Genomic DNA, 17914 nt, shown 5'->3' on the forward strand with positions numbered 1-17914 from the left:
GGCTAATATTTAACAACCTTTAGATTGTCAACATCTGTCAATATTGTTTATTCCTCTGCCATAGACATTTAATTTTTTACATGTATTCAAATGTAACCTACAAATGTCTTTCACTCAGGTTTGAAAAATCATGTGATCCATTCAGCTGATCAGATGCCATCATCCAAAATGGTGCAAATGCATTGGCCTCTTACCTGTTGTCCAGATAAGACAAGTATCTGCTGTATAATGCAGCTTTTAAGGTGAAAATCAATACTGAGAGGTTTCAAGTAAGTGAGTGCACCAGTGATGCATATTTTCCACATTGCACTGGATATCCTAGGCCTATTATAAATACATATTTAGGTCTTGTCATTAAGTGACATTTCCCAAATATGTATTAACAATGTATTAAAGAAATTCACAGCTGGTAGAATTAGTTGCTGGGTCTCCATTTTGATTAGCTCTGTTGAACAATTAGAACATTTGTATCACACAAAGCTTCATTTTACGCCCTCTATGAAAGGCTCATTTGTTCCAAATGGTTTGCATAAAATCTGAAAGCATGCCTCAGAATGGGATTCACACAATCAGAGAGGGCGTACAAACAGATTCCTGTGTAAGTGATTCACTTTTATTTTTTCTATTGTCAGAAGTAACACTAGGCACCTGCAAGCTGTATCTTAGTAAAAAAGTGATATAGATAAACCAACAATGTGAGTTCAGTCAACACAGCATAATTAGATATTTACATACAGGAATATTTATAAATTCAAAGAAAAGAGAGCATTCCCTAAGTCACATCTGTTATGTTTTTATATGCTTATATTTCTGCCAACAATTAAAGCAGACCTTTTTCTCCTTTCCTTGTTAGTGATATAAGAGTTCACACTATTTTACCTCATATAATATGCACATTAATGGTAAGGTTACATAAATACACTGTACATATGGTATTCTAGAGGATTAAGTTTTACATTCAAGTGTAATTGTCAGATTAGATTAGGGATTTCTGTTGTGGCTCAGATCACCTGAAGATATGTTGCTTTGAAGTCACTTCCTAGAGCATTTTTTGCATTGCATTTGTAAATCCCTGAGTTCATCAGCACTGGGTCTTGTATGACCAAGCTGCCCTCAACCGTCATGTGAATTCCTCCCTGTGCCGTGAAACGGTTTTTGGGAACAAGTGTGGTTCTTCCAGGTAGAGTCCATGTTATCTCAGGCTTTGGTATGCCTGCAGCGATGCAGTTAAGTGTTACTGATGAACCTCTGTGGACTCTAGTGATGGAAGGGGGTGCGTTTGTGATACTTGGAGGATACACCATAACTGCAACTGGGTATGACAACGCAGATGACCCAAATGTGTTGGTGGCCTTGCAGACGTAGGTTCCCCTGTCAAATGTGGCGACCTCTTTGAGTTGAAGTGTGCCGTTTGATAAAAATGTAATTCTCCCAATAACCTGGGGCTTGTCCAGGACCAGGCCGTTTGGTAGGGTCCATGTGATTGAGGCCTGTGGCCAGCCATCCACAGAGCACGGCAGGTTCAGAATTTGGCCAAACGTGATCTTCATGATCCCTGTTGTGCCTCGAATCACAGGCTTTCTTCCTGGTTCTAGAGCGTATCGCTTCTCTGCAGTCCCAGCCACGTTTTTCGCCAGACAACGGTAAACCCCTTTGTCAGCTGTCACTGGCTGGTCGATGCGCAACGTCCCGTTTCCTCTATAGTGAGTGAAGTGTTGATGTCTAGTGCCTGGCATCAGCGCTGTGCCATTTGGCAGGATCCAAACAAACTCTGGGTTTGGCTTACCGCGGGCAGGACACTCCAGAGTGACATCACTTCCATCTTGTTTTATTGGTAAAATCTCAATGTTCGGCATGGCGAAGCTTGGCTTCTCTGCTATGGATGCCACTTCAAGCTCAATTGCCAGGCTTGCTTCTCCCAAGTGATTTTTGGCCAAACACACATACTGACCCTCGTCTGTCTTCCTCACTCCACGTAGCTCTAGACTCCCATTCTTGTGGACTTGGAAGCGTCCTCCCAGGTAAGGTGTTGGCAGAGAGAGGCCGTAGGGTGCGGCCCAGGAAATGCGTGGCTCAGGCTTGCCCTCCGCTCTGCAGTCAAGCAGTGTTGTCTGATAAGATACTGCCAACACTTTCATGCTGCTTCTTCCACCTTGTTCATTGATGTGTGGCTCTCTTGGTTCTACTTGTATCTTAATGTTCTTGATGTCATCCCCAGCAGAACTCCTTGCCACACAAGCATACTTCCCTTGGTCGGCCAAAGTCACCTTCTTTATCACCAAAGTCCCATCATCTAAGGTTTGGTATTTGGTTGAAGAGGATGTGATGACGTCATTGCTTGGGGAGAGCCACACAATGGTTGGTGGAGGCTCCCCAGTCGCCTGACACGTCATATAGGCAGACTCTCCGAGTCGGGCCGTGAGCAACAGCTGAGCCTTGGATGTGATTCGGGGGAAGTCAGGGCCTACTTTGATGCTCACCTTCATCTCATCCTCCCCCAGTTCATTCTTAGCATGGCATGTATAGTCCCCCTCATCCTTCTTTCCCATCTGCTGCAGCAACAGTGTTCCATTCCCGAAGATGACATAGCGGCGAGAACGGGTGCCGCTGTCGTCCGACTGTAGGGCATTGTTGATCATGGTTCCATCAGGGAGGCTCCAGGACACCTCTGGGTCAGGAAGGCCTGAGGCAACACAGTCCACCTGGAAGTTCTCCCCGGAGGTCACCCTCTTCTGAGCTGTGGCCAGATGTTCGATCTTAGGTGGCATCATGAGCACCTGCACCTGGAACAGCTCCATGTCCTCACCGTTGGGCCTCTGGAACATACACAGGTAGCTACCTCCGTCTTTTTCAGTCAGCTGCAGGATCCGTAAGGTCCCATTGGAGAACACGGTGACAGGTCTCTCAGGGCTGATTATGAAATAAATAGACACACAATATTAATGTTTTTAACAAGGGTTGGAACCAGTTCAGAGTACAGAACCAAAAACCAGAAAATAACAATTACTTGAAGAAAAGAACCCGAACCGAAAACGAAAGTGATCTATACTGTTCCGGAACAGAACTGTCATTTTAGTTAATAACAATAACATTATTTTATGTTACTGGCCATTTTTTCCAGTCCCACAAAAATCGCAACAAAGTGCTTCAAGGCAAGCTTCCTCCATCCTCTCTCCTAACCATAAACATTTCTGTTGCATCTCACACCCTACACTGTGACTGGCAGCATAGTGTGTGTGTTTGTCTTTCATTATGATTAAACCATGCTGTTATTACAAAATGCAATTTGCTCTTAATGACTTCACTATACAGATTAAGCCACTTACCCACTACACAGCAAACTCCTCTATCCCCCTGATTGGTGAAGTAATTTAATGTCGAGCTAAATGTAAAATATATATATATATATATATACACAGTGGGGCAAAAAAGTATTTAGTCAGCCACCAATTGTGCAATTTCTCCCACTTAAAAAGATGAGAGAGGCCTGTAATTTTCATCATAGGTACACTTCAACTATGACAGACGAAATGAGAAATAAAATCCTGAAAATCACATTGTAGGATTTTTAATGAATTTATTTGCAAATTATGGTGGAAAATGAGCATTTGGTCAATAACAAAAGTTTATCTCAATACTTTGTTATATACCCTTTGTTGGCAATGACAGAGGTCAAACGTTTTCTGTAAGTCTTCACAAGGTTTTCACACACTGTTGCTGGTATTTTGGCCCATTCCTCCATGCAGATCTCCTCTAGAGCAGTGATGTTTTGGGGCTGTTGCTGGGCAACACGGACTTTCAACTCCCTCCAAAGATTTTCTATGGGGTTGAGATCTGGAGACTGGCTAGGCCACTCCAGGACCTTGAAATGCTTCTTACAAAGCCACTCCGTCTTTGCCCGGGCGGTGTGTTTGGGATCATTGTCATGCTGAAAGACCCAGCCACGTTTCATCTTCAATGCCCTTGCTGATGGAAGGAGGTTTTCACTCAAAATCTCACGATACATGGCCCCATTCATTCTTTCCTTTACACGGATCAGTCGTCCTGGTCCCTTTGCAGAACAACAACCCCAAAGCATGATGTTTCCACCCCCATGCTTCACAGTAGGTATGGTGTTCTTTGGATGCAACTCAGCATTCTTTGTTTTTACCAAAAAGTTCTATTTTGGTTTCATCTGACCAAATGACATTCTCACAATCTTCTTCTGGATCATCCAAATGCTCTCTAGCAAACTTCAGACGGCCTGGACATGTACTGGCTTAAGCAGGGGGACACGTCTGGCACTGCAGGATTTGAGTCCCTGGCGGCGTAGTGTGTTACTGATGGTAGGCTTTGTTACTTTGGTCCCAGCTCTCTGCAGGTCATTCACTAGGTCCCCCCGTGTGGTTCTGGGATTTTTGCTCACCGTGATAATTTTGACCCCACGGGGTGAGATCTTGCGTGGAGCCCCAGATCGAGGGAGATTATCAGTGGTCTTGTATGTCTACCATTTCCTAATAAATGCTCCCACAGTTGATTTCTTCAAACCAAGCTGCTTACCTATTGCAGATTCAGTCTTCCCAGCCTGGTGCAGGTTTCTGGTGTCCTTTGACAGCTCTTTGGTCTTGGCCATAGTGGAGTTTGTAGTGTGACTGTTTAAGGTTGTGGACAGGTGTCTTTTATACTGATAATAAGTTCAAACAGGTGCCATTAATACAGGTAACGAGTGGAGGACAGAGGAGCCTCTTAAAGAAGTTGTTACAGGTCTGTGAGAGCCAGACATCTTGCTTGTTTGTAGGTGACCAAATACTTATTTTCCACCATCATTTGCAAATAAATTCATAAAAAATCCTACAATGTGATTTTCTGGATTTTTTTCCCTCATTTTGTCTGTCATAGTTGAAGTGTACCTATGATGAAAATTAAAGGCCTCTCATCTTTTTAAGTGGGAGAATTTGCACAATCATGGGTGGTACTGGTAACTAAAATTCACTCAAAAGGCACCCTGGGCAATATGAAAATAATGCTCAACACCTTATTTGCATAAAATAAGGTGCTGAGTGTGTGTAATTCTTCAAAGAACCATCCCATTTAAGGTTCTTCAGATAACCTAAAATGGTTCTCTTATGGCATTGCTTTGGAGATCCTTATTTTTAAATTTTTTAAGAATGTAGTCTCTGACAGTGGCACCCATCAGGGTTTCTGACCCTGAGATCACAGGCTGGTTAACCTTGGTCAGGCTCCAGCAGATAGCTTGTTTTGAATTACACTAATTGTGTTTGAAAAAAATAATTGTGTTTGATTAAACCTCCCTGAAATTGAGGGCTGTAATAGAGTTGAGAAGTTCTTTATAAGGTCACTGGAGGGAAAGCGATTAGAATGATAGTACAGATCATTTAGCTTACTGAATAATTACAGCTATTCTTCAGATCTCTGATACCTAATCGATATCAGCACAGGGTATTATTATTATAGGAAAACTCCTATATAGGTTTGATTACTAGCATGGTGGAGTTACCTGTAGCGATGTTCCAGCAATGTTTTGGATGGTAGCTGCCACAGAGTGCCACGGGGAGTGCCAGTGGACTCTGGACAGTGCAGGTACACAGTGGAGCCATACATGGCTGTGACTCGGTGCTGTTGGGAGGGGTGGTGTGACAGTCGCAGGCTGGGGACCTCCTGCCTGGCCTTCAGGTACAGAACTCTCCTGGCCGCGCCCACTGCGTTGGTCACAGAGCACTCATACCTCCCCGAGTCTTCTGGAGAGATGTTCTTGATGTACAGCGTCCCATTGGGGAAGACAAACAGTCTCCTGCCGAGGATCTGGGAGGGTTTGACATGTACCCCTGCAGGGAGGGTCCACTTTAGCACGGGCGCAGGCTCTCCCTTGGCAGTGCAGTGGACGTACACACTTCTCCCTTCCTGGATGACGATGCTCTCCGAGGCCTCCTCATTGATGGTGGGCGGTAGCGCTGCCACGTGGATGTGAAAAGTCACTGTGTCAGCTCCGGCCGCATTGCTAGCGATACACCTATAGTCGCCTTTACTGGAGAAGTTAGCTGATTGGATCCTCAGGGTGCCGTTAGCCAGCAGAGAGGCTGACCTGTCAAGAGCTCCCACATCACGCACAAAGGTCCTGTCTGGAAGAATCCAGGAGATCTGAGCCTGGGGCTTGCCAGAGGCTACACAGTCTAAGCTTATAGCCTTCCCCAAATACACTGGGACCTCTCTGGAGTGGGGACCTATGATTTTGGGAGGCTGGGTCAGCACAGCCAGGGTAATGACCATTCGGTCCGAGCCAAATGTGTTCTGTGCCGTGCAGAGGTACTGGCCTCTGTCCTGTAGCTGAATGTTTTTAATCACAAAGGTGCCGTTCTTTACAACTTCAAATCTCTGTCCGTGTTTTGTGTTTGCTTGGACGGTAGCACCTGTTGTTGAAAAGAGAGAGAAGCACATCATTGGTACTCTGGATTAGGCTTGCGTCCTAATGTTAATGCAGTGAATTATTTGAGTTTTTGTCAAGGGTCTCTCTGTCAAATATTACAGCATGAGTTGAGCACACTCAGGTGGTGCCATTTTGTTCATATATTATACAAATGTCTTTATTTTATTTTTATTTCACCTTTATTTTACCAGGTAGGCTAGCTGAGAACATGTTCTCATTTACAACTGCGATCTGGCCAAGATGAAGCAAAGCAGTGCGACACAAACAACAACACAGAGTTACACATGGAGTAAACAAACACAGTCAATACTACAATAGAAAAAGTCTATATACAGTGTGTGCAAATGAGGTAGGATAAGGTAGGTAAGGCAATAAATAGGCCATAGTGGCGAAATAATTACAATATAGCAATTAAACACTGGAGTGATAGATGTGCAGAAGATGAGTGTGCAAGTAGAGATACTGGGGTGCAAAGGAGCAAAAAAAATAAGAAAAATAACAGTATGTGGATGAGGTAGTTGGATGGGCTATTTACAGATGGGCTATGTGCAGGTGCAGTGATCCTTGAGCTGCTCTGACAGCTGGTGCTTGAAGTTAGTGAGGGAGATTTGAGTCTCCAGCTTCAGTGATTTTTGCAGTTAGTTCCAGTCATTGGCAGCAGAGAACTGGAAGGAAAGGCGGCCAAATGAGGAATTGGCTTTGGGGGTGACCAGTAAAATATACCTGCTGGAGCACGTGCTATGGGTGAGTGCTGCTATGGTGACCAATGAGCTGAGATAAGGCGGGGCTTTACCTAGCAAAGAACTATCCTTACCTGAAACCAGTGTGTTTGGCGACGAATATGAAGCGATGGCCAGCCAACGAGAGCATACAGGTCGCAGTGGTGGGTTGTATATGGGGCTTTGGTGACAAAACGGATGGCACTGTGATAGATTGCATCCCATTTGCTGAGTAAAGTGTTGGAGGCTAGGTAGGATAGTCCGTTTTACGAGGGTATGTTTGGCAGCATGAGTGAAGGATGCTTTGTTTGCGAAATAGGAAGTCGATTCTAGATTTAATTTTGGATTGGAGATGCTTAATGTGAGTCTGGAGGGAGAGTTTACAGTCTAACCAGATACCTATGTATTTGTAGTTGTTCACATAAGTCAGAACTGTCCAGAGTAGTGATGCTGGACGGGCGAGCAGGTGCTGGTAGCGATCGGTTGAAGAGCATGCATTTAGTTTTACTTGCATTTAAGAGCAGTTGGAGGCATGGCATTGAAGCTCGTCTGGATATTAGTTAACACAGTGTCCAAAGGGGGGCCAGAAGAATACAGAATAGTGTCGTCTGCGTAGAGGTGGATCAGAGAATCAGCAAGAGCGACATCATTGATGTACACAGAGAAGAGAGTCGGCCCGAAGATTGAACCCTGTGGCACCCCCATAGAGACTGCCAGAGGTCCGGACAACAGGCCCTCCGATTTGACACACTGAACTCTGTCTGACAAGTAATTGGTGAACCAGGCGAGGCAGTCATTTGAGAAACCAAGGCTGTTGAGTCTGCTGATAAGAATGTGAAGATTGACAGAGTCGAAAGCCTTGGCCAGCTCGATGAATACAGATGCACAGTATTGTCTCTTATCAATGGCGGTTATGATATCGTTTAGGACCTTGAGCATGGCTGAGGTGCACCCATGACCAGCTCGGAAACCAGATTGCATAGCGGAGAAGGTACGGTGGGATTCGAAATGGTTGGTGATCTGTTTGTTAACTTGGCTTTCGAAGACCTTAGAAAGGCAGGGTAGGATAGATATAGGTCTGTAGGTCTGTCTAATCCTTTGCAGCCTCAATTAGCCTATGCATATATTATTTCTGCTGCTCCTTGAATGTTAACAAGCTTGTAAAATATAGTATTTCTGTTGGATATTATTCTTTACAATGGTAAGCTCACAAGAACTTGAAGTCAAAATATTTATTCCATGCATTACAGAGAGTCTATACTGTAATTCCCTGCAGAGAGGCAATAATTGTTTCTACCCTACAAAGTCTTTCACAATAAAAGTGTTTAAATACCTGTGGAGACTTTAGTCCAGGAGAGCGCTGGCTGTGGGTCTCCTGATGCTTCACAGGGCAGCAGCACATCACCCTCAGCCAGGGCAGACACACTGACTGTGTTCACAGAACTGATCCTAGGCTTCACCCCACTACCCATCAAGTTGGGGAATGGCAGGGCCGTGCTCAGTCTCCTCTGGCCCCAGTGGCTGTAGTGCCAGCGGCTGCCGTACAGGACACTGGCTGTGGAGTAGGGCCTGTTGGTGGGCACGGGGAGGGAGGTGGTGGGGGGCACAGGCCAGTAGTTGTATGACGGAGTGGGAGGCTGGTAGTGAGGTCTAGGTGTAGGGTGACTGATCTTGGGCTTAGTTGTCACTCTCTTCCCTAGCTGTGAAATACGGTCCAGCTGAGCCTGTCTGTATCTGTTTCTGAGCTTGGAGAGCATTAAGAGGTCCTGCTGTCTGGTCCTGCTGGCTGGGCCTGGGATCCTGTGGGGTGGGTGGGAGGTCAGCGGGGCTGCCATGCCACTGCCCGGTGAAGCAGAGATGAACGCTGTGGGCCTGACAGTCTCAGCTGTGATTTCTGGTCGATTGGTGACCCCAACGCCCCGGCCCCCTGGGTGGGGGAAAAGCATGGGCCTCTCCGTAAAGAAAGGATGTGGCCCTGAACCATGAACTGAGGGCCACACTTGTAAGCGGCTATAAGGCCAATAGGGGGTGGGAGCGCGGGGTGGAGGGGTGGTTTGAACTCTCATTTGGACATTCTGTTGGTAGATCCAGGGGTGGATGGGGAGACTGGGACTGTCAGGTTTCATTTGAGAGTGATCCTCCTCCTCTTTATACGAGTTTCTGTGTGTGTTCCTCAGAAAATCCTCCCGAGCAACACTGCCTTTTGCAACGGTTCTCAAATGTGTTTGTGTCTTATCTTGTGATTTTTTAGGAGTTGGATTTAGAAAATGTACTTTTGTTAAAGGGGTTTCTGGCTTGGCAGCTCCTTTATCTGAAACGTCAAGTTTAGTCAGTACGGGTGTTGCCATAGCAACCGTATCATGTGACAAATGAGGATTTAAATGAATGTTATAATTAATATCAGTGTGCTTTGTTGCTGTTGTTGTTATCTTTGGGGATGTTTGCCTGTTTTGGGTAGTCTGTCTAATAACATCCTGTTTTTTTAAGTTCTCCCATGTCCTCTCCTGTCCAGGCACCTCAGTTGGGGGAGGTAGATTTTCTGCTGAGGTGATTGTCTCTGGTGTAGGCACATGCTCTCTGTTTGAAAGGTTAACTATACTAAGGTCTTTCATCTCTGGTGTTAATGATTTTATGTGAATGCTATCTGATTTGTCTGTAGCAGTGTTGGGATTAATGATCGGATCAACAGGCTCATTGTCATCATGTGTTGAAATAGTGGGTATGTGTTCTGTAATATTGTCCTCCATTTTAGAATTGTCTTTTTGCGATGCAGTAGATTCTTGTTTTTCCACTCTTGTTGCGGGTTGAGGGAGTGTCGTCTGTGGTTTGTGTGATGAGGGGAGGGAGGGTTTCTGAGGTCGAACCCGTCTCTGTGGGGGTCTGCCCCGTCTGTAAGGGGGTCTTCGTCTGTTTGTCCAAATAGGATTGTTCTTCTGGTTCACTCTCTCTCTCTCCCTCCCCACATGCTTGTCTTCTAGATGCATTGGTTGTGTGACGGATTGAGGAGCTTCTGTAACAGACAGATTTATGACCGAGTCTGAATCTGGGTTTGGACCTCCTCTACCTCTACCACGGTTCACAAGTAATGCTTTCCCTCTTGGGGCCTGTTTTCTAGGTGGAGGACGTAAAGGTTCAGGTTGCTTTTCGGAAAAGTCCAATTCACCTTCTGTTTCTGTGTGGTGACTTGTTTTAGAATGGCTCTTGGTGGGCTTTTTAGTTGTGGTTGTTCTAGTAGTTGATGGAGGAGCAGTAGTAGTTGTTGTTGTTGTGGTCGTGGTTGTTGTAGTTTTTCTCATGGTAGTGGTAGTAGGAGTAGTAGTGGTAGTAGGAGTAGTAGTGGGTTTAGGAGTAGTAGTGGTAGTAGTAGTGTGTTTAGGAGTAGCAGTGGTAGTAGTGGGTTTAGGAGTAGTGGTAGTAGTAGTAGTGGGTTTAGGAGTAGTAGTGGTAGTAGTAGTGGGTTTAGGAGTAGTAGTAGTAGTGGGTTTAGGAGTAGTAGTGGTAGTAGTAGAAGTAGTGGGTTTAGGAGTAGTAGTGGTAGTAGTAGTAGTAGTGGGTTTAGGAGTAGTAGTAGTGGTTTTGGCTGTCATTGTCGTTGCTGTTTTTGTTGTTGGTGTAGTTGGTGGTGGTCTTGTAGGCGGTAGTGTCGGAGGTTTAGCATTAGCTTTGGCTAGGATCTCAGCCCAGCGGTTGGGGTCGAGCTCCTTGACAGACTTATTAGGTTTCCTCTTGTTATCCTTGATCCTCTTCCCTTTCATACCAGGGCGTAAAAACCCTCCAGGGTACCTCTGTTGTCCACCCACCCTCTTAGGAGACTGTGTAGCATGGGGGCCTTTTATCTCCTGGAACCCTGACCCCTCACCTTCATCCTCCTTACTCCCAAACAAAGGTGATTCTACTCTGGCTGTTTCAACACCAGGTGATTCTTTCTCGACCTCTTCTTTTGCATCCGAGTCTTTCTCCCCTGTAATGACCACGAGATGAGCCAACATGTCTACTCCATAGAGGTTAGCAGCCAAACAGCTGTACTCCCCAGCGTCCTCATGAGTTGTCTTTTTGATCACCAGGGATCCATTTTGATTGACGTAGACCCTCCCCTTTGGTTGCGACGGTTGTAGGATCTGATTTTTAGGGAGGTACCAGCGTGTCTCGCTAGGCTGTGCTGAGTTCACATAGCAGGGGAGTGAGAGGGACTCCCCGCTCTCCACTTCCATCTTCTTCCCATTTAGAGTGTTTGGACTGAGCAGGCGTTCTTTCACTGTCAACCTCACAGGCACCATGTCCACATCAGTCTCTGTGCGGACTAGACAGTGATACAGCCCAGTGTCAGACACACTAGCATTTCCAATGACCAGTCTGCCTCCCTCAGACACCAGCCGGGAATTAGATTCTTCCAGGATAGATAGATCTGGGAGCATCCACTCCACAGACTGTGATCCTGAACTGATAACTGTACACCCCAGACTGACCTCTGAACCCTCCAGCACAGATTGAACTCTCCCAGGGCTTCCTCTCTTTATTAGGGCCCAGGAGGAAGTCATATCCTCCTGCTCTCCCCTACCACTGATGTGCTTGGAGATGAATGTGGTAAAGTCCAGCACCAGTTTTTTCGTGGTGGTTTGCCGTCTGTTCAGCTGCAGGGTGACCCTTGGTTGGAGGAGCCACGTCGGTTCAGCCATTAAGTGTCCTTTGAGATCTGTAAAGTAAGGGGATTCCTCATTGTGTCCCTGGGAGTACTGAAACGTGACTCTGCTGGTGTTCTCCCTCCTCATCCCCCTCTCCAAGAGAGCAGGGCTCTCGTAGTAGTAGGCCACCAGCCTCCAGAGGTTCTGCAGAGCGTCCCGTTCGATTTCACACTCCAGCAGGCTGACCAGGCTCACGTTGACCGCCACCTCCCCAGACGTCCGCTGGTTCTCCCATGTCAAGGAGGAGCTCTCGCTGGGCCGCCGGACATCGCAGGCCACGTGTGCTTTGTTCCCGTGGTTGTCGGTCAGGACGAATGTGAGGTGGCCCAGGGGACGTTCCAGGTCCCTGGTGTAGGGCAGGTCGGGCTCTGAGTCCGCATCGTCCCAGCCGGGGCTGTCCCACTGCTTCAGATCGGACACCAGAGTGGGCCGCTCACAGACCAGCTGGCCAGCAGACAGTCCCAGGACCTGGCTGCCATTTAAGGACTGAGGTGAGGAGCAGACAGCACAGCTCTCACCAGAGGCAGCGTCCCGCTCCTTCTTACACTTAATCACTCCTGACAGAGAGAGACAGACAGACAGACAGAGAGAGTGAGAGAGAAAGAGAAAGAAAGAAAGAAAGAAAGAAAGAAAGAAAGAAAGAAAGAAAGAAAGAAAGAAAGAAAGAAAGAAAGAAAGAAAGAAAGAAAGAAAGAAAGAAAGAAAGAAAGAAAGAAAGAAAGAAAGAAAGAAAGAGGTGAGGGTGTCAGAATTGTCATTTTTCAGTTTGTTTACATTAATAAAGTTGGTTCAGAGAAAGTTACAGATTACTGCACGCTAATTAGAGCATTGTTTAGTGATCGAGTCATGCAACTATTTATAAATATTAGCAGTCCAACTGGGTCAGAGGAAACAGCACATAAACACTCACATTGATGTATTATACACATGGGCCCAATCATTGTTGTGAAGTGAATGACAAATATGTATGTGTTGGAGTGTATGGCAGACACTGGAGAAATATACAGCACAAACAACTAAAGAGAGAGGGAGAGGGAGAGATGGGAGAGAGAGATAGGGCAGAGAGACAGAAAGAGAAAGAGAGAGAGACAGGAGAGAGAGAGGGCAGAGAGAGAAAGAGAGAGAGAGGGCAAAGACAGAAAGAGAGAGACAGATCGACGGGAGAGAGAGAGAGAGAGGTCAGAGAGACAAAGAGATAGATAGAGACTGGAAAGAGAGAGAGAGAGAGGCCTCACCCTCATGTTTGTTGTTCCACTCTAGCAGCCACTGGAGATGGCAGTCACAGGTCCAAGGGTTGCCATGCAGGGAGAGCAGCTCCAGTTTGCTGAGGGGCATCAGGGTCCCAGGCTGGAGGTAGTGCAGCTGGTTGTCCGACAGGTGGAGGTGACGCAGCCCAGAGCTCCAGAAGTTCCCCAGGAGAGAGAGGGTGATGAAGCTGTGTGGGTGGAGGTCCCTCAGCTTGTTGCCCTCTAGCTGTAGGAGTTTTAATGATGTTAGCCCACTGAAGGTGTACGGCTCGATGAAGTCTATGTTGTTGCGGTCCAAGTGGAGTCGCACCAGGCTGACCAAGCCCTCAAACATACCAGGGGTGATGGCCTCCAGCTTGTTGTAGCTCAGCTTCAGAATCTGGCAAGAAATAGAAATTGGTTAAAAAAATGTAACATTTAAATGTTTTACAATATGGTTGCCTGTAGACAAGTGACTGAATATTTAATAGTGAGACACAATCCCCTGACTGTTATGCATCTATGTACGTTATCCTTCTTGTCTTGAATGAGACGACAGACTCCCCTTGGTGCCAGCCTGTCTGTCGGGGGAACTCACCTGCAGAGAGCGCAGGCTGTAAAATGCTCCTGGAGACACGGTCGTGATATCATTCCCATGGAGCATAAGCATCTCCAGCTGGCGGAGTTGTGTGAACTCTGACCCCCCCACGGCCTGGAGACTGTTATAGCTACACAGAGAGACATCGAGAGGGAGGGACAACATGAGAATGTTGCAGGAGCTGCCTGCCTGTGTGAAATATAAACAAGTAAAGAGGCAATAATCCTGAGAAATCCTCAAAGACATGGAACAGATCAAGCCTTTGGCAGGGAAAGTTGTTTAAAATATGTGAGCCATTCCAACCCCCCACATGTACCGTAGATTGTTGGGTGCAAGTACAGGGCGTTCTTTAAAAACAATTATATATCAGTTCAATTCCCATAACCCAGAGCACCCCATAGTTTCTTGTAAATAGGCTACCATGTTATACTGGGCTGTCAAATAAAGTGTAACCAGAACATGTTGGCCTATTATATGGGATATTATTAAGATAGAGGACCCGACAGTCTGCTTACACTGAACAAAAATAGAAACACAACATGTACAGTGTTGGTCCCGTCTTTCATGAGCTGAAATAATACATATTTCTCACAAATGTTGTGCACAAATTTGTTTACATCCCTGTTAGTGAGTATTTCCCCATTGCCAAGATAATCCATCCACCTGACATGTGTGGCATATCAAGAAGCTGATTGAACAGCATGATCATTAAAAGGGTACCTGCTGTCTCGACCTCTGAATGCTCGGCCACCTGACATTTAGTCCTGAGGTACTGACCTGTTTGTTGCACCCTCTACAACCACTGTGATTATTATTTGACACTGCTGGTCATCTAAGAACATTTGAACATCTTGAAGAACAATCTGGCCATAATGGCCATATACTCTTATAATCCCCACATGGCACAACCAGAAGAGGACTGACCACCCCGCAGAGCTTGGTTCATCTCTAGATTTCTGCCTTTCTAGGGAGTTTTTCCTAGCCACGGTGCTTCTACATATGCATTGCGGTCCATGAAAGTAAGTCCACAAAGTGAATTTTTTTGTATGGAGGTCAATGAGAGAGTGTTGACTTTTGTTAACTCATTGTTCATTTGCTACGTGAGTCGTATTTGATAGAATAGAAGTTTCATCATGGTTAGGCTGTTATGTTTTTATTTAACTAGGCAAGTTAGTTAAGAACAAATTCTTATTTACAATGACGGCCTACCCGGGCTAAACCCAGACGATTCTGGGTTAATAATTATATAATATATAAGCAGTGGCCTGAAGATTGAAATGGAACAATTCACTTTCTAGCGGACCAAACTAATGCACAGTACACTGTGGCCTGAGCCAGTTATCACTTTGTTTTCTATTCCTTTTAAAAACGTATGTGCCTCCCAATCACGGCCAGATGTGATGCAGCCTGGATTCAAACTAGGTACTGTAGTGACACCTCTTGCACTGAGATGCGGTGTCTTAGACCACTAAACCACTCGGGAGCAATGGCTATGAACGTGTTGCTATAAGTGGACTCACGTGACATTTCGGCAACTTTGAAAAAACAACAACTTTATATTGGAGTTGTGCTTGTTGTCAGAGATAGAGGACTCATCATGGATATTATCTGTTTTGGCAAAATGGCTTCCACCATTTTAAAGTAGTCACCTGGGTGGGGATTCATCTGAGTTGGGAGCAAACAGTCAATGAAGAAGAAGAAAAATGGACTACTTTAACATGGAGATAGACTCAGTAGCACTGCCCGCGCTGTCACAGACACTATAATGTTCACACGCATATCTGCCCTCTTATTGCCTAAAATGGTCCCACCTGATTTTGCTGCCTCCCTCCCGCCTTCCATCTTTCAGGACATGCATAACCATTGTTAGAGCGGTCACTTGACCGTCTTGACAATATAATAGACAATCCTTGGGAAGGTATACACTTGTTTCCCCGTGGACCGGTTTGTACATTCTCCATTCAGGCTACATAGGCGCAGATATCCTCCTTAACTCTATTTAATGGCATGCTCTCTGGACAGACGAGTCAAACATATAACCTTTGGCCTCAATTAGAAATGTTATGTTTGTCGAAAACCAAACACGGCGTTCAAACAGAAGAACCTCATCCCAAATGTCAAGAATGGTGGTGGGAGTGTGATAGTTTGGGGATGCTTTGCTGGCTCTGCACCTGGACCTATCAATGACACAACCATGAATTCTGCATTGTATCAGAAGATTCTAGAAGAGAATGTCAGGCTATCCGTTCTTGTGATGAAGCTGAACCGAAAGTTAATCATGCAGCAAGACAATGTTCCTAACATGACACGCAGATCTACCAAAGAATGGCTGCAGAAGAAGAAATTCCGTATTTTAGAATGGCCTAGACAAAGTCCGTACCGAAACCCCATGGGAATGTTGTGGCAGGACCTGACGCCAGCTGTCCATACAAGGAAACCAGAGCATGACATTTTGACATCACATGACTATAGTTCACAACCTTGTCACACTCCAGAACATAACATTTTGACATCGTCACATGATGAAAGCACTCCAGAACATGACATTTTGACATCATATCATTAAATATAACATTTCTACAGTATTTGGAATACAGGACCAATCTTACCCCAGGTTAACCCTCTCTGTGTCCTTGGGCAGGTTACGTGGGGCAGAGGTGAGGTGGCGGAAGGTGCAGTGTACCTCCTTGATGCCAGGGCAGCTGCAGCCTCTGGGGCATGGGGCACACAGGGCCAGCGGAGAGAGGAGCAGCACCAGCAATAACAGCACTGCCCTCAGTCTCAGCCAGGGAGCCAGGACAGTGACACCCTCAGCAGCCATGGCAGGTCTCTCACGCCATCATCCGACCTGGGACAACATGAAGACACAGGAGGGAAGGTTAGTGTGCTTCAGCAGTTTCACTTTGTAAATGGTATAGCTATTGTTATTGTGATTGAACATTTGCAAACTCTAGAATACCTGTAATAGTGCAAATAAATCAAAATCTTCTTAAGTGGTAGTACAACATGCTAACATTACAAAAGCACATAGGGCTGGAGTGGTATTAAACTGTTGAAAGTAGGCCTAGCTACAGTGTTTGGTTATATTCATTGCTGCATCTCTTGCTTTCATAACATTGTCCTTCACTCTTAGAAAAAAAGGGTTCCAAAAGTTTTTTTTGTCCCAGCCAGGTAGAATGGAACCCAAAAAGGTTCTACTTGAAACCAAAAGGGTTTATTAACTTGCAACCAAAAAGGTTTCTTCAAAGATTTCTCCTATCGGGACATCCGAAGAACCCTTTAACGTTAAGAGTGTAAGAATTATGGGAATGAGTTTTAGAATATTGTTTTAAATGTTTCATATCCAAATGCATAGAGCTGCTGCTGAATTCGTAGGGGAAAAAACCCATAAGATTCTTCCTTAGAAAATGCAAAGCATTAAATACTTATTGCATGCCTGTGCTAGCAGGCCTACGCATTCGAGAGCTCAATTACAAAATCCCCCTTCAAAAGGTTGATGACATGTACAGTACCTCCCAAACTGCAAAATATTCACCTTGAGGGCAAATAAAACAAGCTACAGTTTCTTGTGTTGTTGGTGTGTTGCCTTGTGTGGACCTTGGTGGTTAGAGGCTAAGCTGTTTTTCATGCCGTGTGTGCAGAGGGTCTATGAGGGAGACATGATTTATCATGTCTGTCTTTGGTATGATAATGACCCATGATGAGTGTGCCAATTTTGGACAGTTTCCTCCCTCCCTCCCCCTCTTCCTGTCCCACCACCTTTGCTGACTCCAGCTGCATGTTGAAATACCTATCTGAGTGAGAATAAAACATACTGACAGCCCAGGCCAGCCCAGCCTAAAGGGACCCTGTCAGAGAGTGAAAATATACTCTGTCTGAGGATGACAGGAGTTGGTGTACGAGTAATACGACCATAATATAGTCTTCAATCTGACTCCATTATCATGTGAATGCTGTTGGTCCATGGGTCTAGTCAAGGAAGCTAGACTTGCATTACCACTCTGAATACTGTACACTGAGTTTACAAAACACCTTCTCTTTCCAAGACATAGACAAACCAGGTGAATCCAGGTGAAAGCTATGATCCCTTATTGATGTCACTTTTTAAGTCCACTTCAATCAGTGTAGATGAAGGGAAGGAGACAGGTTAAAGAAGGTTTTTTAAGTCTGGAGACAATTGAGACATGAATTGTGTATGTGTGCCATTCAGAGGGTGAATTGGCAAGACAAAAGATTTAAGTGCCTTTGAATGGGGTATGGTAGTA

The 17914-nt window shown here is 45.5% G+C and overlaps 1 protein-coding gene across 1 annotated transcript; it reads right to left on the reverse strand.

Moving 5' to 3' along the window:
* Window positions 1–599: 599 nt before the first annotated feature.
* On the reverse strand, window positions 600–10537 carry si:ch211-159i8.4 (matrix-remodeling-associated protein 5). Its single transcript, XM_020502156.2, has 3 exons — window positions 8477–10537; window positions 5498–6407; window positions 600–2910 (listed from the first exon to the last, which is right to left on the reverse strand). Exons 1-3 carry the CDS (start codon window positions 10437–10439, stop codon window positions 1002–1004), a joined length of 4782 nt encoding a protein of 1593 aa, XP_020357745.1. The 5' UTR covers window positions 10440–10537; the 3' UTR covers window positions 600–1001.
* Between the last annotated feature and the right edge of the window lie 7377 nt (window positions 10538–17914).

The sequence above is a fragment of the Oncorhynchus kisutch genome, linkage group LG15 (assembly GCF_002021735.2).
Source record: "Oncorhynchus kisutch isolate 150728-3 linkage group LG15, Okis_V2, whole genome shotgun sequence".
Taxonomy (NCBI): Eukaryota; Metazoa; Chordata; class Actinopteri; order Salmoniformes; family Salmonidae; genus Oncorhynchus; species Oncorhynchus kisutch.

Excerpts from the sequence above, each read along its gene's own strand:
- si:ch211-159i8.4 (XM_020502156.2), bottom strand. The coding sequence starts at position 10,439 with ATGAGAAAAACTACAACAACCACGACCACAACAACAACAACTACTACT. Across the intron at positions 6,408-8,476 it reads CTGGACTAAAGTCTCCACAG|GTGCTACCGTCCAAGCAAAC; the intron begins GTATTTAAACAC and ends TTTCAACAACAG. Across the intron at positions 2,911-5,497 it reads TTGCTGGAACATCGCTACAG|CCCTGAGAGACCTGTCACCG; the intron begins GTAACTCCACCA and ends TTTCATAATCAG.